This window comes from Nipponia nippon, unplaced genomic scaffold (genome assembly GCF_047370975.1).
Source record: "Nipponia nippon isolate SJK-2023a ecotype South Korea unplaced genomic scaffold, ASM4737097v1 scaffold_2, whole genome shotgun sequence".
Taxonomy (NCBI): domain Eukaryota; kingdom Metazoa; phylum Chordata; class Aves; order Pelecaniformes; family Threskiornithidae; genus Nipponia; species Nipponia nippon.
The window spans coordinates 119595139-119622567 of NW_028262336.1; the positions used below are offsets into that span (position 1 = coordinate 119595139).

Consider the following 27429-nt stretch of genomic DNA (forward strand, 5'->3'; position numbering starts at 1 on the left):
TGCAAGTGCATGCTAAAGGCCTCAAAATCTTAAGAAACAAAGCAGCCAACCCACCCCCACCCCCCTGAGCTTGGTTAAATGACAGCAGCCAAATCTGCCAGAACTTTCGGAAGCCCAACTCGGATGCGAATGCCTAGGATTAGTAATACAAGCTATCGCAAATTAAAAAGGTGTCAAATAAGAAATGAATGGTCTGGAAATTAAGGGATTTTGAGGAAAAATACCAGTAAAGTTTTTAAACTCTGCTGATGTCCTAATATTTGAGTTGGAATGAGGAATTCCCTCTGGGGATTCAAAAGTGGAAGAGAAACACTGTTGAGTGTGTCCTGCACTAAATTAGCTGTAACTAAATTGGACACAACAGTATGTTGGCTGTTTATCCTCATACAGTTGAAGTTCACTTGTTCTAACTAATGCCATATCCATGACAGGAACACTTTCCTCCTCAACTTAATTTGCAAGGGAAAAGTAAAGAGGATCTTTATAGAAAGCAATTTCCTTGAAAAGTACCAGGAAAAAAAATAAACTGAAACTACTTTATCATCCTATGAATAATGCTTTTGATTTCTCAACAGGCAATTGCATTGATAATGGAGCTTTCAATTAAAAATATGACAACAAAATACTGAGGGTTAAATATTTTATTTTGTAATAAGCCTTACACCGAGATCACTAAACATTTTGTGTATCACCCAAATAAGTTACATTCATTCTGAGCTTTCATGCAGTTTTAAAAAAGTTAAATTTCTCAAAAAATAATTTTCAAGTGAGCTGTAATAAACTCTGCATAACCAAGCCAGAATTCTTTCTCATCAAGTAAATATTCCAGTTTTCCCTCCTGCTTTGACAGTACAGACCAATTACAAAAACCCCTCTAAATTTTCACTAATTAAAAACGGAGACTCGCTGAAATTACCGAGACTTTCTGAATACCGTGAATAACAGTAGTAACGCTTCAAAGTATGAGCGAGACCACGGAGCTGTGTTGCAAGAAGAGACAATTCGCCTGAGGAGAATCCTAAAGCATCTCAAATGAAAACCTCGTTGCGAAGAGACAGACCGCCACTGACGAACATGCAGAAACACAAACGCGAGGCAGCAAACCTCACATTCACAAGCTTAACCACAACTCTTATGGGGACACAGCGTTTATGCAGTCTTCTACTATTTCGAAAAGGTAGTGATATATATCAGTCCTCCGAGCAATGTCAAGGGCCGTCTCATCCAAGTTGTTCCTCAGGTCTGGTTTCACGTAGCGATTCATCAGCAAGAGCTCAAGGGTTTCTCTACTGTTTTTGTTTCCTGCAGCGATATGCAACGGCGTCAGCAAACCATTTGTCTGCGCGTTGATGTCGGCACCCTGCTGAAGTAAGAAGGCGGCCACTTTCGTATTGTTCCACTTACAGGCGCTGTGCAGAGGCGTCCAGCCGTCCACCGTCTGCGCGTGAACGTCTGCCCCTTGGGCGACCAATTCATGTGCCATGTCCAAGTGCCCGCTGTAGGCAGCGCGATGGAGGGGAGTGTACTGATCTTCATCACGGGCATTAACGGGAGCCAGCTTTTCGGAAAGGAGCCTCTTCACTGTACTCAGCTATTTCAAGAAAACAGGGAATTTAATATGAAACGCCGCAAGCAAGATGTATGGCTTTTACTGTTCTGAAGTTTTATGGAAAAGCAATTTCTGTCAGTCTCAGAAAGGCTGAAGAGCAACAAGAAATCTTAAAATGAAACCAGTTATTGTTACTGGGGTGGGTTGTTTGCTTGTTTGGGTTTTTTTGGGTGGGTTTGTTTTGTTTTTAGAGATACAACATGAACACTAGTTGCCATGCCTTAGGAGTACCGTTCCCTTACCCCCTCTCCCCATTCACTGTGAAGACCTAAGTACCTCCACGGGACTGCAGATGGAGCTTGCGTGCGTAAGAAAGGCAACGAATGAAAATAAATGTACACAAGGGGGCAACAAGCCACGCAACATGAATCTTGGTCGTCTCTCCCTCACTTCCAAGAATAAAAAGCTTTTTTTTCTTTCCATAAAAAGACAGGAAAGCGGTCACCCATGATCTGCATACGGAGCTTTTGAGAAAATAAGATTTCGGATACACCCTCTCCACCCCAGGTAAAAGGCTTACTTGCCATGAAGAAAGCCTGCCATGCTTTCAGTGTATAGAAGCTGGAGAAGAGTGCTGTTACTTTCGCTTTGCACTACAGTCAAAGCTTTTGTTCTGAAAGCGAATGGATCCAGAGATATTTGGGGGGGGCGGCTACAAAGGGAGATGTTTTACATACAGCGGCTTGCAAAACCGGATCAAAAGAGTTTGGAGAGAGAAAGGAAAGCGCCGGTCAGTTTTTGTTTGTGGATGAAACTGTAGATATCTGCTCAGAATAGCATTCTTGTCCGCGGTACATATGAACAGAGTAAATGCCTTACCCGATTATTTTCAGCTGCCCAGAGCAGCAATTTCTCTGGATTTTTTTCCATTTTTTTTTCTTGCATTTCGTACCATTCCTCGCTTCTTTCTTGTTCGTCATCGTCCTCGTCAGACTGCCCTGACCAACAGCTCTGAGTTCCTACGGGAATCAAATGCCTGTGTGTCTCCAGCAGCTCCAGCTGGTTAAAATTCTCCATAAACTCCTCGAACAGCTCGCTGTCATCATCTTCCCCGCCGATCTGTTTGTCTTTATTCATTTTCAGCCTGCAGCTGTACGGAGCAGATACACGACCGCATGTAGAGTCCGTGCGTTAATTGCCAGCGAAGGCACCCGACGGGCGGCGCGGAGCGGGGCTCCGGGGCGACGCCGAGGACCCTCCGCGAAGGGGGCTCTGCCGGGGAGCCCCCGGCAGCGTCGGCGCCCGGGCAGCCCCGGGCCGCCCCAGCCGGGACCGGGCCGCCGAGCGGCGGGGCGAGGCCGAGCGGGCTCCTGCGGAGCGCGCCCCGAGCACCGCGCCCCTCACCAACAAAAGGTGCGGGGAAAACAGGGGAGAAAAGCCGCGGCCCTGCTCCCGCCCGGGGAGCCGGCCCCGCCCGCCGCCCCTGCGCCCCGAGCCGGGGCCGGGCGGGCCGGCCCAGGCCCCGCTCCCCTCCGCGGGCGCCGCACCGCCCCGGGAGGGCCTCAACGCCCGCCCCGACGCCCCGCAGGAGCCCGCCCCGAGGCTGGGGGGGGGGGGCGGCGCCACCCCCGGCCCCCGCTCCCCCGGCCCTGCCTGCCGGCGGCCAGGCCGGCCCGCCCCCGGTCTCCCATCCGCGCTCGCCACCCGCCCGGCCCCGCTTAGCTTCGCTCGCCACCCGCCGCGCAAAGCAACGCACCGGCCGCCTCCGCCGAGGGCGCGCTCCGGGGGGCGGGGCCACCCTCCGGGACCGCCCACCACCCGCCCAGCGAGCCCTTCCGCCACCGGACGTGACGCCAGCGGCTGCCGGCACCGGCCCGGGGCTGACCAATCGTGGCGGCCCCGCGGTTGAGCTCTCGCGAGAGCGGCGGGTGGCGGCGGCGGCGGGCCCCGCCCTTCTCGGCGCCATGGAAACGGCGCGCGGGGGCCAGTGGCCGCGCTAGGCCGCGGGGTGAGGGACGGGACGGGACGGGACGGACGCGGGCCCCCGGGGGCGGCCTGCGGCCTCCCCCCTCGCCCTCCGTTTTGAGCTGGGCAGCGCCCCGCTGCTGAACCCGATGGTGGTCGTGCTCGTCCCGCAGACCCGGTGCCGCCGTGCCCATCCGCCCCGCCTCCTGCCCGCTCACGTTTTGCCGCCGTTCCCGTGGAGCTGCAGGCTCCTCGCGTCTCTCCGGGTGGCCTGGCCGGGGAGGGAGGCGTCAGGAGCAGCGCTCCCTTCCCGGGGGGCGGGCTGGCGGCGCCCCGCGGGGTCGCCGTGCCTCTTGCGCGGTAGCAAAGGGTTGAACCAAGCCCGGGGCTTTCCTTGGCCCGAGGGTTTTTGCAGGCGAGGGTCACCAGTGACAGATGGGGTAACTGGTGGCTGGGCTCACTGTGCCCTTCATTCTGCTTCCTTTCTGGTTGTGTTTCTTAGGCTTTTCGTAGCATCTATGAAGATAGAAACTGAGTTAACCGACCTCCTGACCTGACGCAATAAGCTGTGTCCAGAGCCTTTTTGCGAGGAGTCTTGGCACGAAGATGAGCGCCATCAACTCGCAGTAAGCTCCTCTTGTCCGCAGCTCTGTGCAGTTCTGGCATGTCAGATAGCAAGTCTTTGGATGTTTGTGTTTCCGCTCATGTCCTTAGGATCAGCAGACTTGCTTTCATAGATATATGTAGATTACCAGTGCAAAGAGAGAAATTGAATGTTTGTTCACCAAGTTTTTTTAAAGGCAGAAAACATACAAAGGATTCTTTGAGATGGCTGCAGCCCTTTACTAGAGCGGGCTGATTGGGATAACCAAATCGTCAGCCTGGTTGGTTTGGTGAAGTGCTGTTTGCAATAAAAGTAGTGAAATGTTTGGAGAATATTGCAGGAATGATATTTTGATGGAGTTCTGTAACAAATCTCCTGTGTATTTAATGACTTTGGACAGAACAGCTTACCTTAATAAAGTCTGTGTTGAAATTCTGAGGTATATTGCTTTCTAACACAAATTTTCCTGTCTTATTCAGGGATGACGAAGATACCTTTAAAATACTTATTGCTACTGATATTCATCTTGGCTATTTGGAGAAGGATCCGGTGCGTGGAAATGATACATTTGTAACTTTCAATGAAATTCTGGACCATGCTCAAAAAAATGAAGTAAGTACTGCTCTTGGGAAAGTGAAGGAGTGAGGCCGTGGAAAACACGTTCCAACCTGCCAGAAGCTATAAAGCTTAGTCCTGGTGCAATCTTTATTAATATCAAATTAAATGAATAAACTAAACTATTTATTGTAACCAGCTACGTTTCTGTTTTAGTAAAAGAAATGCCTATTCCTTTCTGAGAGTGTTCTTATTAAATTATGACCCTGGTTGCATTAAGAGTGGTTTCAGATTGCCTGCACCAGTTCCAGCAGTATTTAGAGAGTGTTTGTCACTTCAGGAAGGGAAAATAATTGGGGAGAGTGAAGGTAGTGATACAAAGTTTTCAGACAACTCAGAAAGCAGGAAAAAAAGTTAGAAATTTTTAAAATGTTGTTTCTGTTTTTAATGACTGAATGTTTTGTAGTTAAATTATGTGTAATTTTGATGAAGATGATTTTTTTTTTCCCCACTAAAGCTTTTTCAGAAGCTAAATATATACAGAAACTGCAACTAGTATCTTCTCAAAGTGATGTGGCGAAAGCTACTGATTTCTTCCCACTAGGTACCACAGCAATGAAAAGATAACGTATCTCTTCATGCCTGTCAACAAAAATGTTCAGGAGCCAATCTGGAGACCCTTATTAAGACACTTCACTGGTATTGTTTTCAACACTATCAGTTGTTTTCTCCTATAGCTCTTCACAAATGGGTCTTTTTGGATTTGGTTTTGTTTTAATGAATAATTTAATTAATGTTTGTTTCATGAGGAAATGAAATACCATGTCTGCAACTACCAGCTCCTTTTACCTAGAAGTCCAGATATGAGGGGGTATGTGGAAATCCTTAGAAGAAATAGTTTAAAGAATGTACTTAGAAGTCTCTCAAGGCAATACAAAATGTTGTTGTATTAAAATAATAGAGCTTTTTGTTACATACAGGTGGACTTTGTTTTATTAGGTGGGGACCTTTTTCATGAAAACAAACCTTCCAGAAAAACAGTACACTCTTGTTTGGAGTCACTAAGAAAATACTGCATGGGTGATCGTCCTGTTCAGTTTGAAATTTTGAGTGATCAGGCAGTGAATTTTCATTATAGCAAGTAAGTATGTTCCTATAAATTACGGTGTAAGGTTTGGTTTGTGTATTGGGTGAACGTGTTGTGATTTTCATGATTTATATCCTCCGCGACTGGAACCTTGAAGTTTTAGGCCTGTTTGTGTGGGACAGCTTATGGGATGACTTCACCTATCATCTTTTATAATTTAAGTCTATAAAGGAATGCACACAATTTTTTGAGAAACTTCTGAATGTGTCGTGACATTTGATATGTTTATGCAATACATAGTTTCTATCCTGCAAGTACAATGCAAGTAAACCAATTTTCAAGAATTGCTGTGGTAAAACCAGCAGAGTTCTTTGTGTGTAAACAAAGATTGCACAGCCCAGTCTGCTGCTCTTGCACGTACCACACACGTTATACAATTCTTTTCATAGGCTTGCTCAAAAAAAATAGGACATTTTTGCTACCCTCTTCCCAGTGGGAAGTGCCATTCCAGTCCAAGAGTAAGAATCTTCTTACGCTCTGCAGCTTAAGCTTATTCATGGCCACTTAGTACTCAATTGTGGTGCTGTCGTGATGTATCTGTGAGGACGTTAATTTGAAGAGAATATTGGGAATTGTCCACAAATTTGCAGATAGAGTTTAACTTTTTTTTCCTCTTCTTGTTCAGGTTTCCATGGGTGAATTATCAGGATAGAAATCTCAACATTTCTATTCCAATTTTTAGTATTCATGGCAATCATGATGATCCCACAGGGGTAATTATTGTCATAATTGTACTATACTGTTGTATTACAAAATTAATATTATAGAAATATAGACTTGTATAGAAATACAGTTCTTGGAGAACAGGCTAGTTTTAGTCAGTTGCTCCACTCTTCATGTAAATATTTTGTGTATCTTTAGGAATTCTGTTAATTAGTGACAAGTTAAGTGTGACATTAAAAAAGAGAATGAAAAGAAGTTAAGGGATCCATATGAACTATGTTGAAATTCTTAATTTACATAGACTTCTGTCATGGAAAACAGAATCACTTTTCATGCCAAGAAATGGCAGCCTTTCAGAAAGTTTCTAAAACAAATTCTGTCTGTAGAGACTGAAAGCTTTTTTCTTAAAGAAGGGGAATTTTGATACTTTGACTTGTGCGTATACAATTGATATGCATCCTGTATTTTCAAGTAACATAATTTAATAATGATGAAATGCTAATTTAAAAATCAATAACTAAAAGTAAGCAGGAAAAGGACATTTAGAAAGCAGCAAAGCATGTGCATTGATTTAATAATTTTTCATTTTATATCAAATAGCAGTGTGTCATGGAGATGAGTGTTTTAACAGCAGAAATTTAACTTTGGGCCTACTATGAAGTAGTTAGCTTAACCAGATAATTTTCTGTAGTAGTTTAGAGACTTTGGCCGGTTTGTTGGTTTTTTTTTTTCTGTTTTGTTTTTCTGAATGATTTAATGTTTAATTTCATGTTGTTCAAATGAAGCAAGACTTGTATGGAAAAGGGATTTGCTTCTGTACCCGTGAGTACTAAAAAAACCCTAATACCTGTGGCAGCGTTTTTCAACTGCAGAAGTTACTTAAGGAAAGAGATTCTCTCTCCCTTTTAAGACCGTTTCACTTAAACTGTAAAGACTAAATGTTCTGTTCAAAGTTTTTATATTTGTTTCTTAATATTTTTCTACAGGCAGATGCACTGTGTGCGTTGGATATTTTAAGTTGTGCAGGATTGTTGAATCACTTTGGACGTTCAAGTTCCGTCGAGAAAATAGATATTAGTCCCATTTTATTGCGTAAGGGTAGAACAAAAATTGCTCTGTACGGCTTGGGTAAGTATTAGTCTGCCAGGCTGTGGGTAGACCGTTCATGTATTGCTGAAGCTCAGTAGGTCTAAATTAAGTTGGAACAAACATATAGTGCTGCAACAAACATGAAGGTCTAAGTAATGCTAAATTAAAGCGTATGAGTTCTGTGACAGTGTCACGTTTCTCCTCCTGCTGCGTTGTCACTGGCTGACAGGTTTTTTTCTTTGCATTTTTTAATTTTAAAATAAATCCTTCAATAACATTATTTCTATACTTTTATTGGTGTTAAATGAACCCTGCTTAAGTTAGCCGTAGGTAGTGCCTGTGTATCAAGTCAGGGCAATCACACTCTGAAATTCTTACTGTTGTGTATTAAACTTATTTCCTCCTGTTCAGGTAAAACTTAAACACTGTATGTTCACGTGGCATTTTGGTTATATTTAAGGACGTAAACTGTCTGAGCAGAAACCTAATGTCTGGTATGTCTGTCTGAAGTGGTTCATAAGTAACATCTGTCACAGGTGACCTCAGTTTCTTTAAAGAAACTTATGAAGAATTTCATATTTTAAAGGTGTTCTGTGGTGGGTTTTCAACTTCAGTTTGTCCCTTTCTATTTTCTCCTCTACCTTGCCCTCTACCCTCACTTCTTACTTAGAATGGTTATGTTTGACTGCTTTCTGTCTAGAGAAGTTAACTATTAAGATCTTAATTTTTTCCCCTTATTTTATTTCCAGTCATGAGTGCTTAAACACTTATTTCCAAGCAACTTTTATAGCTATAAGTTAAGTCCTAGTTGGCCATGATTTCATGTGTTTAATGAGATACTTCAAAAGCTTGCTAGATGTTCTCAGGGTTGGTAGTGAGGGTTCTAATACCACAATAATACCCCAAATCATTACTGGGAAATGCAACAACTTTCTAAAATACGGGTGTTGCTGCATGAAAATGTTCCTGAGATGTTTCTCTGAGCTTGTGCCAGGATTATATACCCTCTTGACTTTCTCTGATTTAGAGAGCACTTGTTCTCATACAGGATATGTAGACTCCATATGGGATTTTATTGAAATGCATCGTGAACCCTGGGTATGGATGGTTTGGGGTTTTTTTCCCCCCCCTTGTTAAAAACATCAAGGAAATAATCGGTGACAAACTGTTCAGAAGTACTGCAGACTTTTTCCTGCTGTGTGGGAAAGCACAGCCTTTGCAGAATTCATGGTTTATCTATTGTTTTGTAGAGAATTTCAAGGTATGTTTAAGAACTCCGTCTCTTCTCAATCGTATCTGTTTTTAGATGCCACTTTACAACAAAATATACTTCTTACTCTGTCAACAAGAAACAAAACACCTCTTCTAATATTTTTAATTCTGCCCATGGTCAATTGTTTGGCACAGAAAACTGGCAAGAGGTCTTAAACCAGATGGAGTTCATGAAACTGCTTTTAGCAGTGGTTTAAAGGTAGATTTCATGTTAAAATGTCTTATTTTCAGAAGCCTCTCTAGTAAAATAGCCAATGTATACTTCGATCTGTTCAAATTCATAATCATGCCTCAGACTTCTTAGGTCATGAAAATGAAGATCTGATCTTGCCACAAAGTTGTGTTCTTCATGCTCTTTTTAATAGAGTTGCTAATAAAAATGCTATAAAATAAAGAGCTGGTTTACCACACAAAAATGCTTTAATGTTTCATTTTGTCCACTCCAGGAGCTATTCCAGATGAGAGGTTGTATCGTATGTTTGTCAATAAACAAGTAACCATGCTGAGACCAAAGGAAGATGAAGATAGTTGGTTTAATTTGTTTGTGATTCATCAAAATAGGTAACACTATTGAATGAATTACAGTGACTTTTAAGCTTATTGTGTTACTTCATTAAACTGCCCTGAAAAGGATAGGTGATAAAGGAGCTATGCTAGTTGGTGCTTCTTGTGAGTAGCCGTTTTCTTAAGATTTTCCCAAATGAAAGCATTGGTTTACAGCTCTTCTTACAGAAGAATCATAAAGGAAAAGAGTTGAAATAAATGAGCTAGGAACATTGGGAAATCTCTTCCCAAACTCTTATAGTTAGGGGCAGTGGAGGGTTTGTAGTGTAATATGCATATAATTAAGTCACGTCTGCTTGTTAGAGCTGAAAGAGCATTAACCTTCATATTGTATTTTCTGTCCTTGTTTGAATCATAATTTGACAAGTACCGTATCATCACTTGCACTGCCATACTTTACAGTTTCTCTTGAATAGAGGATAGGCAGCATGTGTCCTTTCTGCCTCCACACTTCTCCCAGCAGTGGTAGTAGGAACAGGCAGAATTGTTTTCCCAATCCTTTTATAATTTTTCCTAAATAAGAGTGCAGTCCTCACGTGTCCTCACGTGTCCTCACTTCTCCATCTCCCCTACCTTCTGGAAAGGGATGGGGGGTGAGGTGTCCCATGTCTGTTTAATTCAGTGGTTTTTACTCCACCATTCAAAAACCAAAATGAACAAACAAAAAAAGGCCATGAGGTGCTATAAAAGCATTCATATGGAAAAAAAACCTAAAGTCTTGCAAGCCAAGTAAAAAGAAAAGAGAGATCCAAATAAAAGGAGGGGAGCAGGAAAGAATGAGCTGTGTAAGTTGCCTTTTTGTTTAACCAAACACTTTAAACAATTCCGTAAGGAATAAATGTGAAGAGTAGCTGATATGAAATGTACATCAGATAGTTTTGCTGGAGTTTTTATATCACTTTAAATCACACTGATGTTTTTCTCCTCCTTCACTCCCCCCTTGCCCACCCATGACTGTACACTTTCTAATTATTTTTTTCTTTTCTTGAACAGGAGCAAACATGGAGCTACCAACTACATTCCGGAGCAGTTTTTAGACGACTTTATTAATCTTGTTGTGTGGGGTCATGAACATGAGTGCAAAATAGCTCCATTCCAAAATGAACAGCAACGTTTCTATGTTTCTCAGCCAGGAAGTTCAGTGGTGACATCTCTGTCCCCTGGAGAAGCTGTGAAGAAGTGTGTGATCTTTTCTTTTTGTTCTTGTTTATCCCTTGCCTTATGTCTCTCGTGTGCTGTGTTGAGAAAGGAAAAACACTTCTATTAAGTATGAAAGGACTTGGGTTATAGTGTGTATTGGCTTCAGAGTGTGACATAACAAATGAAGACGATGGAGTCAGTGCTTAGAATAACTTTTGCTTTACTTAGGATTAAACCTAACTTTTGAAGCAAATGGAACTTATCTAAGAGGAGTTACAGCATGATAAATTGGAATGCAAGGAACTGTGTACATATGCTTGTATATGGAACAAGCACAATCTAAATATAATAGAACTGAAGTTTGGCAGGGCCAACCCTGAAGTACAGACCCAAGAACTTCCTATAGCTTTTAAACTTTTGTCCCTGAAAAGTAAACATGATTTTAAAACAAATATTTATACCATAGTTCTCTTAAGTTTATCTTCTAGTAAGTTACCTTTCTCCTTCTAGACACATTGGTTTGCTGCACGTTAAAGGGAGAAAAATGAAAATGCAGAAGATTGCTCTAGAGACAGTGCGAACTTTTCACATGGAGGATATTGTTCTAGCTGATCATCCAGATCTTTTTAATCCCGACAATCCTAAAGTAACTCAGGCAATACAAGCATTCTGCATGGAAAAGGTAACTTGTAATGCTAACAGAATATGGATAACAATGTATGGACAGGGAATGGGATCTGTGACTGGTTTTGAGACTGGAAGATGAGAAATCTTGTGTCTTGCCCCATATTATTTGAGACGGACTTAGGCAGTGTTTCCATAGGAAGCTAATTCCATGACGTTCACTGCAGCCTTGGCTTCCAGATTCCTTGACTGGGATGACCTGTTAAAGTAGGCTGGAACTGCTTTATGGGGGTCCACATCATCTCTGTACAAAAACTCCCGCCTAAGCGTAGGCCGGTGTTGGATGGGCATTTTGGAACCAGCATAAATACGTGCACCTGAACCCTGAGAGCTGGGCTGCGCAGTGTGAAGTGGCAGAAGTAACTAAGCAGCTGCATTAATTGCTCTTGGTTCTTAGGTCTGTATAAGTCTCTTCCTGCTTTTCTCTGGAACTAGAAACTTAGCAAAGGATAATGGCTATAAAGTAAAATAGTATGAGTGATCAGTGATGTAGATACTGCTAGACTACGCTATATCTGAGTGATAAACCTTTCATTGTGACTCTTTTCTCATTCATTCGTATGCCTTCTGGCTGGATACTGGTACATGTGTGTGTCCAGGAATGAGAGCGCATCCTATAATTATTTATTTTCAGAGCTTCCCCCTGCAGCTGGATGTATTTTCAGTCATATTTGAAGGGTTCAGGCACCTGTAAGAGAACAAAGTGGAACTGAATTTCTAATTCTGCTTCACAGGTTGAATTGATGCTGGACAACGCAGAAAGAGAACGCTTGGGAAATCCACGCCAGCCAGAGAAGCCTCTCATAAGATTACGAGTAAGAAATCGTTCAGTTTGGATTGCTTTGTTTTGAAAGGTCACTGTGAAAAGTTTCAAAGCAGAGTCATGCTTTTTGTATAAACACATAATATATAAAATTTCTTACTGTGTACTGGCGAATGTAAATTGCCTGCATACCATGATTCTTTTTACCTGTGGTTTAACTAGTATTCTGTGGTAAAGGATGATATTGGTCATAAGGGTACTTCACTGCTAGTCTGAGTAAGGGCATCAGAAGTGGCTATTTACAGAGAAGTTTTTCTTAAGTCATATTATCCTGTGTTTGTTCCTAACCTAATTTATGGAAACTTTCCTGAAGACGAGTAAATGAAACAAGTTAGGAACAAGTTATGAATCTGGGCTGTTATTAGCTATTCTGTTAATATTATTAGCTCTTATTATCCATTAACTGTTTTGCATAGTATAGTAAAGCATTAATTTTAGGTTGACTTATTTTTTTTACCTTAATTTTTCCTTTGAAGGGTAACAAACTCCTTGATTTGTGTGCCTTCTCTATTTCTGTTTGTTTCGTATTTAAATTTTTCCTTTCCTCTCTTAGGTTGATTATACAGGTGGCTTTGAACCATTCAGTGTCCATCGTTTTAGCCAGAAGTACATGGATAGGGTGGCTAACCCAAAAGACATCATACACTTTTTCAGGCATCGTGAACAAAAAGAGAAGAATGGTAATTATAAAGGAAGGAATCATTGGCTTGCCTTGGTTTTCATTCTTCTTCCTTTATTTTGTTACCCAGCACTTGCAAAGGCTTGGTGTCTACCATCTAATGTGTTATAGGAGGAGTAAAGAGGAGTAGTTTCATTTAAGTGTATATATTGCACAAGTATTTCTGTTCTATTTCTGGGTTTGTCTAAAATTCTGATATTCAGCACAGCAGCTTCTGACAGTTAATCATCAATAATTCCTTTTTCTTTGGCCTCAAACTTTATTGAGTTGCTTATAGTCATACATATAGCCCCATACCAGACTGAGTTACTCCATGATTCCATGATAATTACCATGAAAGGCAATAAACATCTCACTCCTGAGACTTCTCAGAATGAGGTGGTTGGTTTTGGGCACTCTGCAGGAAGAGAGATGGGTGTTGTGCTTTTTCCCTTTGTTTTTTTGATGGTGTTTTTTATTTTATTTTATTGCTGTAGTAATTCATTTGTTTACACCTAAAATAGTAATGGAGGGGATGGGCTTGAGAGATGTTTGTATATTTTAAAAAAAAAAAAAAAAAAGGTCTGAATCTGTGACAGCATTTTGTTTGCCCTAATTAATCTTGTGTATGAGGTGCTCTTGGCTTGTCTGTTCCAGGTATGTCTCTATTCAAGCATTTGTGCAAAAGAAATAATAGCTGTTACTATTGCAACATTTCTCACTGTGCCTAGAATTTTTAATAAATGGTTAATAGATGTTGCCCAAATACTGGATTTGTAATAGTTGCTAATGAAGATGCAGCTTGCACAAGAACATCCTGTGCTAAAGAACTGTTAATATTTCACATTAGTGCATTCTGAGTACTCCAATTCCATTAACAGTTTTTACTTACACTGTCCATTTTATAAAGTTCAAAACATCGTTTCATGAATAAAAACTGCTTTTAGTGAGGTTTTTTTAATTATGCTGTATTGATGTTGCTTTATTTTGCTTTGTTGTGTTTTTTTTTTAATAGTTGTGTAATCTCATTAACATTTTTGGAATACAAGATAGCTACCACATCTATCACCATGTTTCATCAATACATTTTAATTTTCCCACTTAACGTGCATCACAGCTTCAAGAAGGGAATGCGAAAAGAAATACCGTGGTTCTTTGCATTGCTTTATTGGATATCCTCTAATACAAGGGAGGTGGCTAATAAAGCAGTCAAGACTCAGTACGTGTACACATAATGCTATGGTTCAGTACAGGTGATGTTAAGACTCCATGAGTTTAGAAGTTGTTATTGTTTCTTTTGTCATAGCTGCTTCTATAACAAGGCTAACAAAACAATGTTTTGTGCTTGCATGTGGCAGATGTCTGGAAGCAGTCTGTGGTCACTTTATATTGCTGTGTGTGGTATACGGTAACCTCAGTTGATTACCCTTTTCTTCTGTCATTCCTGTCCTGCTGCCCGAGAGTGGGGCGCAGCCTTAATGAGCTATGAACGCTTTCTACTGAAAATCGGTCAGCGTGCTTTGGAGGAAAATTTCTTCTCTAGTAACAGAGTTACTTATAAAAAAGCCTTTGTGCTTTGATGGGTCCTTTGATTTTCTTCCATTTGCGATCTTCTAGAGTTCAATTATAATAACCTTCAGGACCTAGCGTTCAATTTATAATTCCAGACGTTTGGTAGTTAGAAGAACACTTTGTATCTGCTAGAGGTGGAGTTGTCTTGTACAGTTACTGCATCTGTTCTGTTTACCTGTGTTTCCAGACAATAGACCCTACAGTTAGAACAAAAAGCCCTTACATATAAAAGGCACCACAGTTCTTAAAAGGCATATATTAACCTTTTTTCCTATTCTTGTCAGTGGGATGATAATAATTAAAAGCTGCAAACATGGGTGACATGCCACTGTGCTTTTCTGTTCTAGACAGTGATCTTAATTTTGGAAAACTGGTTGGCAGACCTGCTTCTGAGGGGATGACACTGAGGGTAGAAGACCTTGTAAAGCAGTATTTTCAGACAGCGGAGAAGGTATCTTTCTACCTTGTATGAATTTTTTTTTTAATGGAATATAGTATTTTTATCTTTTTTTACTTTCTTAATGGAAGTAGTGTACCCTGAAAAGACTCTGATGTTCACCAAGAAGTGAATTTATTACCTATATAACTGTATGTGAATTCCAGTATGAAATATATGTCTTAGGTTAAGAAGTAACTGTTGTATATAGGTCTTATAGGGTATGTGAACACATACTGGTTTGAGAATATTATGATAACTCTTCACGTGAACTTGCAGCATCTGCCCTGTACTAAACCATAGAATCATAGAATCGTTAAGGTTGGAAAAGACCCTTAAGATCATCAGGTCCAACCGTTAACCCAGCACTGCCAAGTCCATCACTAAACCATGCTCTTAAGCACCACATCTACCCTTTTAAATACCTCCAGGGATGGGGACTCAACCACTTCCCTGGGCAGCCTGTTCCAGTGCCTGACTACCCTTTCAGTGAAGAAATTTTTCCTAATATCCAACCTAAACCTGCCCTGGCGCAGCTTGAGGCCGTTTCCTCTCATCCTATCGCTTGTTACTTGGGAGAAGAGACCGACCCCCACCTCGCTACAACCTCCTTTCAGGCAGTTGTAGAGAGCAATAAGGCCTCCCATGAGCTTCCTTTTCTCCAGGTTAAACAACCTCAGCTCCCTCAGCCGCTCCTCATAAGACTTGTGCTCCAGACCCTTCACCAGCTCCGTTGCCCTTCTCTGGCCACGCTCCAGCACCTCGATGTCCTTCTTGTAGTGAGGGGCCCAAAACTGAACACAGTACTCGAGGTGCGGCCTCACCAGTGCCGAGTAGAGGGGCACTATCACCTCCCTGGTCCTGCTGGCCACACTATCCCTGATACAAGCCAGGATGCCATTGGCCCTCTTGGCCACCTGAGCACACTGCTGGCTCATGTTCAGGCAGCTGTCAACCAACACCCCCAGGTCCTTTTCCGCCAGGCAGCTCTCCAGCCACTCCTCCCCCAGCCTGTAGCGTTGCATGGGGTTGTTGTGACCCAAGTGCAGGACTCGGCGCTCAGCCTTGTTGAACCTCATACAGTTGGCCCCGGCCCATCAGTCCAGCCTGTCCAGGTCCCTCTGTAGGGCCTTCCTACTTTCCAGCAGATCGACACTCCCACCCAACTTGGTGTCATCTGCAGACTTACTGAGGGTGCACTCAGTCCCCTCATTTGGATCGTCGATAAAGATATTGAACAGGACCGGCCCCAACACTGAGCCCTGGCGAACACCACTCATGACCGGCCGCCAACTGGATTGAACTCCATTCACCACCACTCTCTGGGCTCGGCCGTCCAGCCAGTTTTTAACCCAGCGCAGAGTGCACCCATCCAAGCCATGAGCAGCCAGTTTCTCCAGGAGAATGCTGTGGGAGACAGTGATATGTCATGTTCTTACAGGAGGAAGATGAGACAGCATGCTCTGAGTGACAAGTTACCTTAATTTACTCTAGGGTCAATGTGAGACCATACCATTTACTATTACCAGCTGACTTTGAGTAACTTGTTACTTTGCAGTGTATTTGTGCCCTCAGACACAGTGCAGTTCCACATTATATTTAAAGCAGAGTAGCAAAGTCAACGTGAATGTTCTGCATCATTACAATCAGTCACTCTTTCGAGGTGCTTATCTTGTTTTTTTTGTAAACTTCTTATTTTATAATACCTGTAAAATTTATTCCTCTGTGCAGCATTATTTCAGGGGAGGTTTTATGCTTCTAATGCAACCCTCAAAACAGTTCCTAAAGGACACCAGGAAGGATCAAAAATCATTAATAAGCATATATAATGCTTATTACTAAGAAATTATCTGTGCTGTAGTTTACAGCATAGCTATTTAAACGTTACTGTCCATATGGTGGTTTCATTCTCAGAATGTCTCTTCCTACTGTATTGGTAAGGAGGGTAGAGAAGAGAATGGCTGTGAAACAACCACCAGTAGCATCTACTACTTTACTAATTAGTGTCCGTAGTAATGTCTTAATGTAGAATATCTTGATGAATATCATCTCACTTGATGAACATGTGATAACTATTGGTATTTACAGAATTGCATTTCAATAGAGTAGACTTCTGCTTAATAGCACTTAATGCTTCATAACAATAATCTGCCCTGCTCTGTAACTGCCATTTTTTAATGTTAGAATTTTACAGTAAAACTAAGTAATTTAGTATCTGTAATAATTCAGGGCCTGTTTTTAATAGTGTTTTTGTGCCTCTGCAAGTTGATCCTAACTTTAGTTTAAAAGAGGGAGGGGAACTAGGAAAGCATACAATTTACCTTCTCTCCTCTCTCAGCAATGCATTTCAGACAACTTATTTTATATATGACTAGTACTGTCGTTTCTTTACTGTTTATGAAACTTTTTTCTTTGACGAGTCTGGAAAATACTCTGTTAAGTAGATATAACATGCTAGTAGCAGAAGGGTTGTAACTATTACGATGAGTAACATGTTTGCTTATTGCTGTGCTTTTCTCTGAAATCTTCAATGCATGTTACTGGTTTTGGAACCAACTTAATGTAATATTTATCTGGAACAGCAGGAATATTACTTGCTTTCTTTAATGGCAGATGCTTAACAAAATGTTTTCCCCAATTATAAAGAAAGTACAGCTTTCACTTCTAACTGAAAGAGGAATGGGAGAAGCAGTGCAGGAGTTTGTGGACAAAGAGGAAAAAGATGCCATAGAAGAGTTGGTGAAATTTCAACTAGAAAAAACACAGAGGTTTCTTAAGGAGCGTCGCACTGATGCAGAGGAAGAAAAAATTGACGAGGAGGTAATATTCTGTTAATATTAATTCCTTAGGAGAGGTCAAGACAGTAGAAAAAGCAATGCTAAAACCTGGTTTAATCAATTTGCCCGTATGTGGAGCATGTGCAACACTCACCTCTAGCAATTTTCTAGAATTAATAAATATGGTGATGAAGTTTCAAATACATAGCTTAAAAGCTTGTATTGAAAATGGAGTTTAGGTATGCTTATACTGATTCTCACTTTATTTGCATACGCATGCATAGAAAAGATCTGTCACTCTAATATATGTAGAATTATATATGTATCTACTGTGAGAAAGGTGGTAGATATAATGTCTTAGCTTTTTCATGTTGGCTTAGGGAAGAGTACAAGAACAGGGCAAGCATAAAGGAAACTTATCCTTCAGGTGCTCTACTAGCTTCTAACAGTTTGCAGCTCAGGGTCTCCCAGAGACAAACTTGGTTTGTGTATCTAGTAACCCTTAATAGACTTCTCTGTCAACTCAGTGAGCTTCCACGTGAGCCCATGTATTCAGTTGTAATATTCAAGATGGTGTGACAAGTTGTTCTGCAGCTTACCCGTGCACTGTGTAAAGAATAATTTGGTGGGAGGAGGAAGGTTGCACCTACCCGTTTTCTTGCTGATTGCTTTAATTCATGAGGGGTTGAAAGAGACCATAAACCATCAGTGCCTATGGGCTTTCTGTGCCACCACTTTGGGGATATTTTTGTTTGTCTTTTGGACTAATACCTTCTTTCCCTCTCACCCATCATATCTTTTTTCCATACTTGACAAGTTGAGCTTTCTTAGTTGTACAAGTATAGCAACATTTGTTGCATGCGAAGAGGCGGTATCGTTGTTTTCTATCTTGCTGCTGCTTCTCTGCCCCTTCTTTTCCAGTTATTCATAGAATCATAGAATGGTTTTGGTTGGAAGGGACCTTAAAGATCATCTGATTCCAGCCCCCCTGGACAGGGGGGCAGGGGCAGGGCAGGGACACCTTCCACTCAAAGCCCCATCCAGCCTGGCCTTGAACACTTCCAAGTATGGGGCATCCACAGCTTCTCTGGGCAACCTGTGCCAGTGCCTCACCACCCTCATAGTGAAGAATTTCTTCCTTATATCTAATCTACATCTACCCTCTTTCAGTCTAAAGCCATTACCCCTTGTTCTGTCGCTACAGGTCCTTGTATAAAGCCCCTCTCCAGCTTTCTTGTAGGCCCCCGTCAGGTACTGGAAGGCTGCAATAAGGTCTCCCTGGAGCCTTGTCTTCTCCAGTGTGAACAACCCCAACTCTCTCAGCCTGTCCTCACAGGAGAGGTGCTCCATCCCTCTGATCATCTTCGTGGCCCTCCTCTGGACCTGCTTCAACAGGTCCATGTCCTTCTTATGTTGGGTGCCCCACAGCTGGATGCAGTACTCCAGGTGGGGTCTCACCAGAGCAGAGTAGAGGGGCAGAATCACCTCCCTCGACCTGCTGGCCACGCTGCTTTTGATGCAGCCCAGGATATGGTTGGCTTTCTGGACTGCACGTGCACATTGCCAGGTCATGTTGAGTTTCTCATCAACCAGCATCCCCAAGTCCTTCTCCTCTGTGCTGTTCTCAATACATTCTCCGCCCAGCCTGTATTTGTGCTTGGGATTGCCCCGACCCATGTGCAGGACCTTGCACTTGGCCTTCTTGAACTTCCTGAGGTTCGCATGGGCCCACCTCTCCAGCCTTTCAGGGTCCCTCTGGATGGCATCCCTTCCCTCCAGTGTGTCAACCACACCACACAGCTTGGTGTCATCTGCAAACTTGCTGAGGGTGCACTTGATCCCACTGTTTGTGTCACCGACAAAGATGTTAAACAGTGCCGGTCTCGATACGGACCCCTGAGGAAAGCCGCTCGTCCCTGGTCTCCACTTGGACATCGAGCCATTGACTGCAACTCTTTGAGTGTGACCATCCAGCCAATTCCTTACCCACCCAGTGGTCCATCCGTCGAATCCATGTCTCTCCAATTTATAGACAAGGATGTCGTGTGGGACAACGTCCAATGCTTTGCACAGGTCCAGGTAGATGATGTCAATTGCTCTTCTCTTATCCACCAATGCTGTAACCCTGTCATAGAAGGCCACCAAATTTGTCAGGCACAATTTGCCCTTAGTGAAGCCATGTTGGCTGTCACCAATCACCTCCTTATTTTCCGTGTGCCTTAGCATAGTTTCCAGGAGGATCTGCTCCATGATCTTGCCGGGCACAGAGGTGAGGCTGACTGGCCTGTAGCTCCCTGGGTCTTCCTTTTTTCCCTTTTTAAAAATGGGGGTTACGTTTTCCCTTTTCCAGTCAGTGGGAACTTCACTGGACTGCCACAGCTTCTCAAATGTGATGGGTAGTGGCTTAGCAACTTCATCTGAGGTCCCTCAGGCCCCATGGATGCATCTCATTAGGTCCCCTGGGCCTGTGCACCTTCAGGTTCCTTAGGTGGTCTGGAACCTGATCTTCTCCTACGGTTGGTGGTTCTTCATTCGCCCAGTCCCTGCCTTTGCGGCTTGGGCCGTGTGGCTTGAGCACTTGCCGGTGTTCATATTTCACTGTCCCTTATTGTCAAATTATGTATACTCTCCTTCTCTTGAACATATTACCTCCTACTTTTCATCATGTCCCAAGCTTTTTTCTCCCCAGTGATGCAGCTCCAGTTATTAAGAGAATGTGAGATCCTTAAACTGTAGGACAGCATGAAAAGGCTCTAAACAAATTGTTCAGTTATTCTTGCACTCTTCTTTGCCTCTCACATGAGCTTGACTTAATAATTCAGTGATCAAGACTTCTCACTTACTGTGTTTTGATTATTGTATGAAATGAACTGTTATTTTGATGGGAATTCTTTTTTTTATTCAGGTGCGAAAATTCAGGGAGAGCAGAAAAAAGAATACCGAAGAAGAGGATGAGGAAGTTCGTGAGGTAACTCCTTTGAATTTTTAGCATAGGCTGAAGAATGGAATGGTGACTTCTGCATATGAATGAAGTCACTTAGCAATACTTCAGCGTTGTCCTTGCCAAAAAGTGCCTGTCTGCCTCGGGAAAATTAGTAAGTCTTTTTTAAACCTTCCTTGGTATAATATGTGCCTAAGCTACTCCTGGATTTGGCTTTTGAGATCTCTTTTCTTGTGCAAATTTGTGAACCTGAATCTTCAGTTGTTCTTGCTTTGAACTGAGGTTAGACCAGACAGGTGATCTTCAGAGATCTGTCAGCTTAAACTCTTTGTGTTCCCATCACCAGTGAACATGTGGATGGGCTGTATTGAGTGATATTACTGGAACAAATTGGTATTATTGGTAAACCTTTAGGTACTATTGTCCTCATCAGCAATCTTAGATCTCAGTCTTAGATCTCCCAGAGATTCATATCTAGATTGCATATGTCTTTCCAAAGAGAATTGCCAACCGCTGACAGCATTGGTGCTCCTTTGTCTTTGCAAGCTATGTTGGACTGGAATGAAATTTTGAGCAAAAGGACACCTGGGGTGAGATTCAGTTCTCCTAATCCAAGATATCTTCACGTGATCTAGTTGTCTGAAGCACCCACTGACATCAATGAAGATCAAGTTAATGGAGCCCAGAGGGTGCTTCCTACACAGCTGACGTAGGATGACCTGAACTGTTCACCAAACTCCACTGACAATGTACAATATTAACTAGCTCCATTCTGTTGTCAGAGCTTAGCTAACTACTTTATATGTACACATCTAAATTAAACAGACTAAATACTGTCCCTGCTTTTTGACTTGCCTTCCATAATGCTGTGGATTTGAGTCTTCTAAGCCTCAATAGTTTAGAACTATATATCACAACTAGGATTTAACACTGGTGCATTTCATCATTTAAGATTCTTTTTCCTATAGCACTTATTGTTCCATTTCAGGCAATGACCAGGGCTAGAGCCCACAGATCTGAGGATGCAATTCTTGTCGCAGCCTCCAGTGATGAAGAACTCATGGATACAGGAATGAAAGGCACTGGTGATTCAGACGATGGCCTTCCTGCAACACCAAGACGAGGAAGAGCAAGAGGTAGGGCAAGAGGACAAAATTCAATGGCAAGAGGACAAAATTCAACAGCAAGAGGTTCATCTCGAAGGGGAAGAGGTAAGAAAAACTTCACATTCTTTGTACTGCAGTTACCGACTCTTTTTTCTTTAAAAGGTGACTCTCTTCTGATGCTTCCATTAAGTGGAAATTTGTTGCTTAAGGAAACCTACTGGGAAGAAAAATTATTTACAAATATTTTTGGTGTCATATTATGTACAGTTGACTGCCTTACAAGGCTTAAGTTGTGACTTTTTCACAGGTGATTAAAAGAAAAATATCTTGCTTCCCAGCTGTGGAAACATAGTAGACTCTTAAAAGATGCATTACTGGGAAGGTCTGTGCAATGAAGTGCATGGATAAACCTTTGTTACTGCCCAAGGTAATGCATTTGATCAATATAGAGAGGAGGTACAGATTATCTCTATCCTAATGCAGTTTACAAGAGACTTCATTGTTTCTAGTGACTGAGAAAACGGGGAGTGTTTCCGAAGCAAAATGAATTAAATAGCTCCTTGGCTATGTGTGATTGTGCGCTTTACAGTGATAGCGGTACTTCCATTATATATGTACTTCCATTATATATGTATAATTATTATATATAATATGTATTTTATATATTATATAAATATATATAAAAGTAAAAAAAGAAAAGATGGGGCCTTGCAGTAATATACTCTTTTGAGTTGTTTCAGTAATATGCCCAAAGGTCTAAGATCAGGATGAGTTGAAATAAAGGCAGTCATCTTAGGGCTGCTTTGGTTAGTGCCTTTAACTAGCTCTGTGAGCACGCGCTCCAACCCTGTTGTGATCCCATCAGAGCAGGGGCGTGCGTGTTAGGAGGCTGTGTCTGTGGAGCTTTGAACACTTGACCCAGAGCGGTTCTGCGTGTAAGGAGGGCTTGGATTCAAGGAAGAAAGTGAAGGAGTAAAGAGGAATGTAGGTTTTTAAGTGACTTCCCACTCAGTAATGATAGATTAAAGGGAAGAAAAAAATAACCACTGAACAGATTTGCACATTGTTTATTATTCCTACAGGAAGCATTACCCAAGAGTCAGCTACTAGCAGCAGAACCTACAAGCCTGTATCTGTGCCTGCCAAGAATATGTCTATCATGGATGGTACGCCTTCAATCTGTCCATTACTCTAATCTGCTCTCTCAAATAGTAATGAAGGTGTTTGTTTAATGATGAAGTGCCTTAATTGCCTTTATTTCTATTAGTCCAGTTCAGCTGTGAGAGATTCTTTTGGTTCTGATGAAACAGGATAACTAACAGTGATGAGAGAGATTAAAATGGAGGGGGAAAAAAAAAAAGAATAGTGATATCCTACTGTCACGGGGTAAAATGAAATGTGTCAGGAACTTCTGACTAGAACTGGAAGTAGGGAACATCTTACTGTATGCAGTTCCTTAAGGAATAAGCATAGAGGGAATGTGACTTAATAGCATCTCTTTATGCAGAATATTCCTCACTCGATAAAAAGTTTAAACTTGACTGCTGTTTACAAGTTAGTAAGCTTTAATGCAAATCCATTTAGTCTTGCATTGTAACAAGTTTTAGAAATGCCAGTTTTTACTAGGGAAGAGAAACTTATTTGCGATTTAAGCCGCATATGTGAGAGTAGCCGTTCCTTGCTGCAGAGGACAGGCTCTGAGGAAACAGTGTAGGTAATCTGACTATTAAAGAAAAACTACTGCTCACAAATCTATACCTAAGTCCCACACAAAATACCCTAAGATAGAGCGAGTTTTAAATTAATCACCAATTTGCTAAATTTTAAATTGGTCAGCAAATGACCTAAAATACTGCAGAGAAATCAATTTTAGCAGACATGTTGATGTCTAAACTGTTAGACATACAAGAATATCAATTATAGTAATATTTTTCTCTTCCTCTTAACCAAAGTTACTGAAGGTTTTCAGCCAGACTGGGAAGCACCTGCTGCTGCACAGAGGGTTAGCTCCCTGGGTTGTTAGACTCTAGCAAAGGCTTAATTTATGTTTTGGTTTGGGTTTGGTGGGTTTTGCTTGTTTGTTTTACGGGGTATTTTGCAGAGGAAATGCATGCTAAGCAGGTCTTCGATAAAAAGAATGATATAACGTTGTTTGCATTTTATTGTGTGAGCACTTTAAAAATACTACATTTGTTTTATTCTAGCCTTTAAGTCTTTGAAACCAGAGCCCACCTTGAATTCATCTAAATCTTACTCTGAGGTAAGAAGCATCTTGCATGAGTGAAGTTGTGCTGCCTTGTGCTGTCTTCTCATTTGAAAAAAAAATATATGGTCAAAACATTAGCTTAAACCAGCAGATGTTCCCAAGCTATCAGTTCCAGCAGTAAATTTCTGGATGTTCATTTGTAGACCTTTTGTATCCTTTTTTGGTACGTCTGAGAAAAACAAAGACCATGTTTTATTTGTGACCATAGTCTAAGATACAGAGTGTATATACATGAGTATTTGGGGGGGGTTTGCAAGATCAAAGATCTGAAGAGCAAAACTTGTGCTGTATTTGCACATTGTACAGTTCTAGTCTGGAGGCCTGTCAAGTGTGTGTGATAACTAAGCAGGTATATAGTTGGAAAAAGCCCCAAAGGTTCTGTGCTATGGTACTGTGGTATTATGCATTATCTCTCCGCAAGAATAAATTCTGTGGAAAAGTTTTATAAATTATATATTTTTTTCAGGATATTATTTATGATGACTCTGATCTAGAAGACATTTCTATTGTTCCTACTTCCAAAGTAAATCAAAGGTCAGTATGTTCATGTCAAGAATGCTACCATGACTATCTTGTTTCTGACTGGCAATCAGCACCACCACAATTCACTACCTTAAAAACCAGATTTTTAAGAAAGTCATAACACTACTTAGAGAATTTATATAAATTTTTACCTATTAATGTGGATGATCTTTCTATAACAATAAATTGGTCTACTGATTGCGATCAGCTAGGTCAGAGCTTTAGAATTAATATGGTAGCTTGAGAATTTGAATCATTCTACTTATTGTTATTTCTGTTCATTCTTGATCTCTGTATTGGTAGTTCAAATCTAAGTTGAAGGGAAAGTTATTGGAACGTCTGGTAATTGAGAGCATGCTGATGCCCTTTTTTCTCTTTGTATGTTTCAAGGTTGTCAGCTACATCTTCACTTAGTAAAAGAGGTTCACAAAGCCAAACATCTAGAGGAGTTGATTTTGAGTCAGATGAGGTATGGCATATAGTGGTCTTTTTATTTTGTGTACGTTTCTATAGCGTCCTGTTTTACAGCTATTTGAATAAAGCATTTCAGAGTAAAATTGACTTCCCCCCACTTTAATTAGAATATATACATAATCATAGAATATATACATAATCATCAAAAGTAAAGCTAGAAGGGATCTCAGGAAAATATCCAGTCCTTTTTCCCTTCAGTTCTTAATCAGTTAATTGTCATTCCTGAAATGTGTGGAATAGGTTATTTTGCCTGGGGAAGAAAGTAACTGTAATCTCTTCTAGTGCTTGGCTATGTCCTTTCATTTGTTTATGTATTTTATTCTTGTAAAAAGGAAGAATTGTATTTCTTTGCATTTAAAAATGGCTATTTTCCAGGGCACTTTATTGTTTTATTGTTGCAAATTATGTAAATACACTTTAAAAAAACCTTAAAACACTATCTTCAAGTTTAAGATGTCTGTTCTTGCGGTAGGCATTTGAACTGCTAGGAAATGGTTTCTTCCTTAATTAAGCAAGTAGAACTTTATTCACTGTTTTGCACTGAATAGAATACCCATTATACTGTCAAGCACTGTGCAGTTTGTTTTCACAGACTAGCAGACTGTTGTGTACGGTCAGGATCCTAGCCTTGCCAATGTCAGGTGTTGGCCACTTCAGAGAAAATGTTACATTCTTGTCCCTTCTCTCCACTATGCTATCTCTTCCTCTTGTACCTGAAATACAACACTAGATATTTGCTTGAACATGCAAAAAGAAACAGTATTCTTGGTTCATGCAAATCTCAGTAAATTATGATGTGTGATATGTATATGGACATAACTTCATTGAGGTATGGGCTGCTCATAATGATAACATTTTCCTAGGTCACACCTGAAATATAGATTGTTCCTTATTTCAAAGTAGCTGTTCTGATCATACTGACGTAAACTCAGTTTCTATTCTCTGCACATTTGTGATCTGGACTTCTAAATCAGTGGATAATCTCCTTCATATCAAAACCAACAAAACCAGGTCTGTCAGAAAACATGGAATAATGTGACCAGGCTTTCTGTTTTAATCCAAAGGTGACTACTTTTTGTGACTCAGAATCCATCCTAGGTCTACTAATGCGTATCTGTTTACAAATTGCAGGATGAATTTGATCCATTCAAAAGCACTGCAACATCAAGAAGAACTAAGTGATTTCTGGCTCGCTATACAAGAGAGACCGTGAAAGATAGCGAAGAAAATGGAAAGCAGTTTGCAAGGCATTCTATATATGATACTTACCTGTAAATGGTGGCTTGCTTTCAATTTTCACTTCTATGAAATATTTTTGGGTTGGGTTTTTTTTTAGCAGCATCAAATTTGGTATCATTTGGGTGTTGCGTTGCTTAATGCATTAGACTAGAGTGTCTAATATTCTGAAGTATTGCCTGAAACTGCAAGTTCTTTCTAAAACTTCTAAAAGCCTGTTTTCTTTTTGGGATGCTAATGTAAATAACAATCATATCTTTTATAGAAAACTCCATCTCTTGGGCTTGAATTTTGCAGAGAAGTAAATTTATAGTAGTATGCAAGTATGGATATAGACATGGACTCAGTATAACAAAACTTGTACTTATTTTCAGTTTTCTACAGATACAGTTGAAAACTGTGAAGAGTAATAGTTTGATCCAAAAATACCGTTTTCAGTATTGAAGCTGGAACATGTTCTAATATTTTCAACTCTGCTAGGAGAACTAAACCCAATATTGCACTGTTATTAAATGTCATAGTATACAGGAACAAATTCTGCTCTGTAATTCAAGAAGTGCCAAAGACTTCAGATTGAATTGCGTTGTCAGCTGTTACCCTGTAAATAAGATGTAAGGGCTAGAACCTTACAGCTTCACAAGGAATGCTGCTTGAAGAATAAAGCAATTGAGCCAGTAGTGGGCAGGACATTGCCTCTTAGCTTTTTCTTAATTGACATTTTTCAGGTATGTTTCCTCAGCCCACTGCTTCAGTAACCCCCCTAAAATGTCATCACTATTTTCCAAATATTCTCCAAATGAGGCTTTTAAAATAGTGTTGTATTCACAGTGGTGGAACCACTCCTTCTGTTGAAGGAGCCAAGACCTAGACCTTTTCTTCCTCCTCTCTTTCCTTCTCTGTACAGCCCACTCCCCAAAAATTGCTCTTCTAAAGCTATGGCCATTAGAGCTAATCAAGGAAAAGGGCAGAAGAGTTCATCAGTTAACACCTCAGCATGTCAGAGAAACAGTGCATATGTTGAGTAGCTGCAGCCATGCCTTTGCATTTTCTCCTTCAAAGAGGTGGGATTGGGCAGTTGTGTTTCTCTGACTCTCACTGAACACAACCATTGCTGTAGCAAGGAACCAAACAAGCCTTGAGCTTCCTAAGACTTCAATAAAAATGATCAAGACCTGCAAATTTCTAGTGTAGAGCTTAGTAGCAACTTCCAAACAGTGTGACCACTTAAGGTATCGGCAAATAATTTGGTAGTCTGGCTCTTTCCTTTCATTAAAGGCTGTCAAGGCTATAATATTACCTATGCAATTAACAAGCTGCTGTAAATACCCTTCAAGATGAGGGTTTAGACTTTTTTTTTTTTTTTTAAATAAACTATTTCTGTTAAGT

At 41.1% G+C, this 27429-nt stretch overlaps 2 protein-coding genes across 8 annotated transcripts; one reads left to right on the top strand and one right to left on the bottom strand.

The window, feature by feature from the left end:
• Positions 1-623: 623 nt before the first annotated feature.
• On the bottom strand, positions 624-3405 carry ANKRD49 (ankyrin repeat domain 49). The gene is made up of 3 exons (XM_087755981.1): positions 3306-3405; positions 2429-2699; positions 624-1591 (listed from the first exon to the last, which is right to left on the bottom strand). The coding sequence occupies exons 2-3, from the start codon at positions 2684-2686 to the stop codon at positions 1133-1135; spliced, it is 717 nt and encodes a 238-aa protein (XP_087612107.1). The 5' UTR covers positions 2687-2699; positions 3306-3405; the 3' UTR covers positions 624-1132.
• Positions 3406-3438: 33 nt separating this feature from the next.
• On the top strand, positions 3439-27368 carry MRE11 (MRE11 double strand break repair nuclease). 7 transcript variants are annotated; one of them, XM_087755975.1, is made up of 20 exons: positions 3439-3557; positions 4017-4140; positions 4598-4730; positions 5654-5814; positions 6446-6533; positions 7470-7611; positions 9291-9405; positions 10402-10587; positions 11059-11230; positions 11967-12047; positions 12609-12735; positions 14633-14736; positions 17368-17541; positions 20404-20466; positions 21428-21650; positions 22628-22711; positions 23750-23805; positions 24278-24345; positions 24724-24802; positions 25939-27366. In XM_087755975.1, exons 2-20 carry the CDS (start codon positions 4121-4123, stop codon positions 25987-25989), a joined length of 2127 nt encoding a protein of 708 aa, XP_087612101.1. In that variant the 5' UTR covers positions 3439-3557; positions 4017-4120; the 3' UTR covers positions 25990-27366. The 7 variants fall into 7 exon arrangements, 6 of the variants coding, with proteins under 6 accessions (XP_087612101.1, XP_087612103.1, XP_087612100.1 ...); XM_087755974.1 differs by having other exon boundaries at positions 3555-4140; XM_087755976.1 differs by lacking the exons at positions 3439-3557; positions 4017-4140 and adding an exon at positions 5278-5372 and having other exon boundaries at positions 4619-4730; positions 5673-5814; positions 25939-27367.
• The last annotated feature ends 61 nt before the right edge of the window (positions 27369-27429 follow it).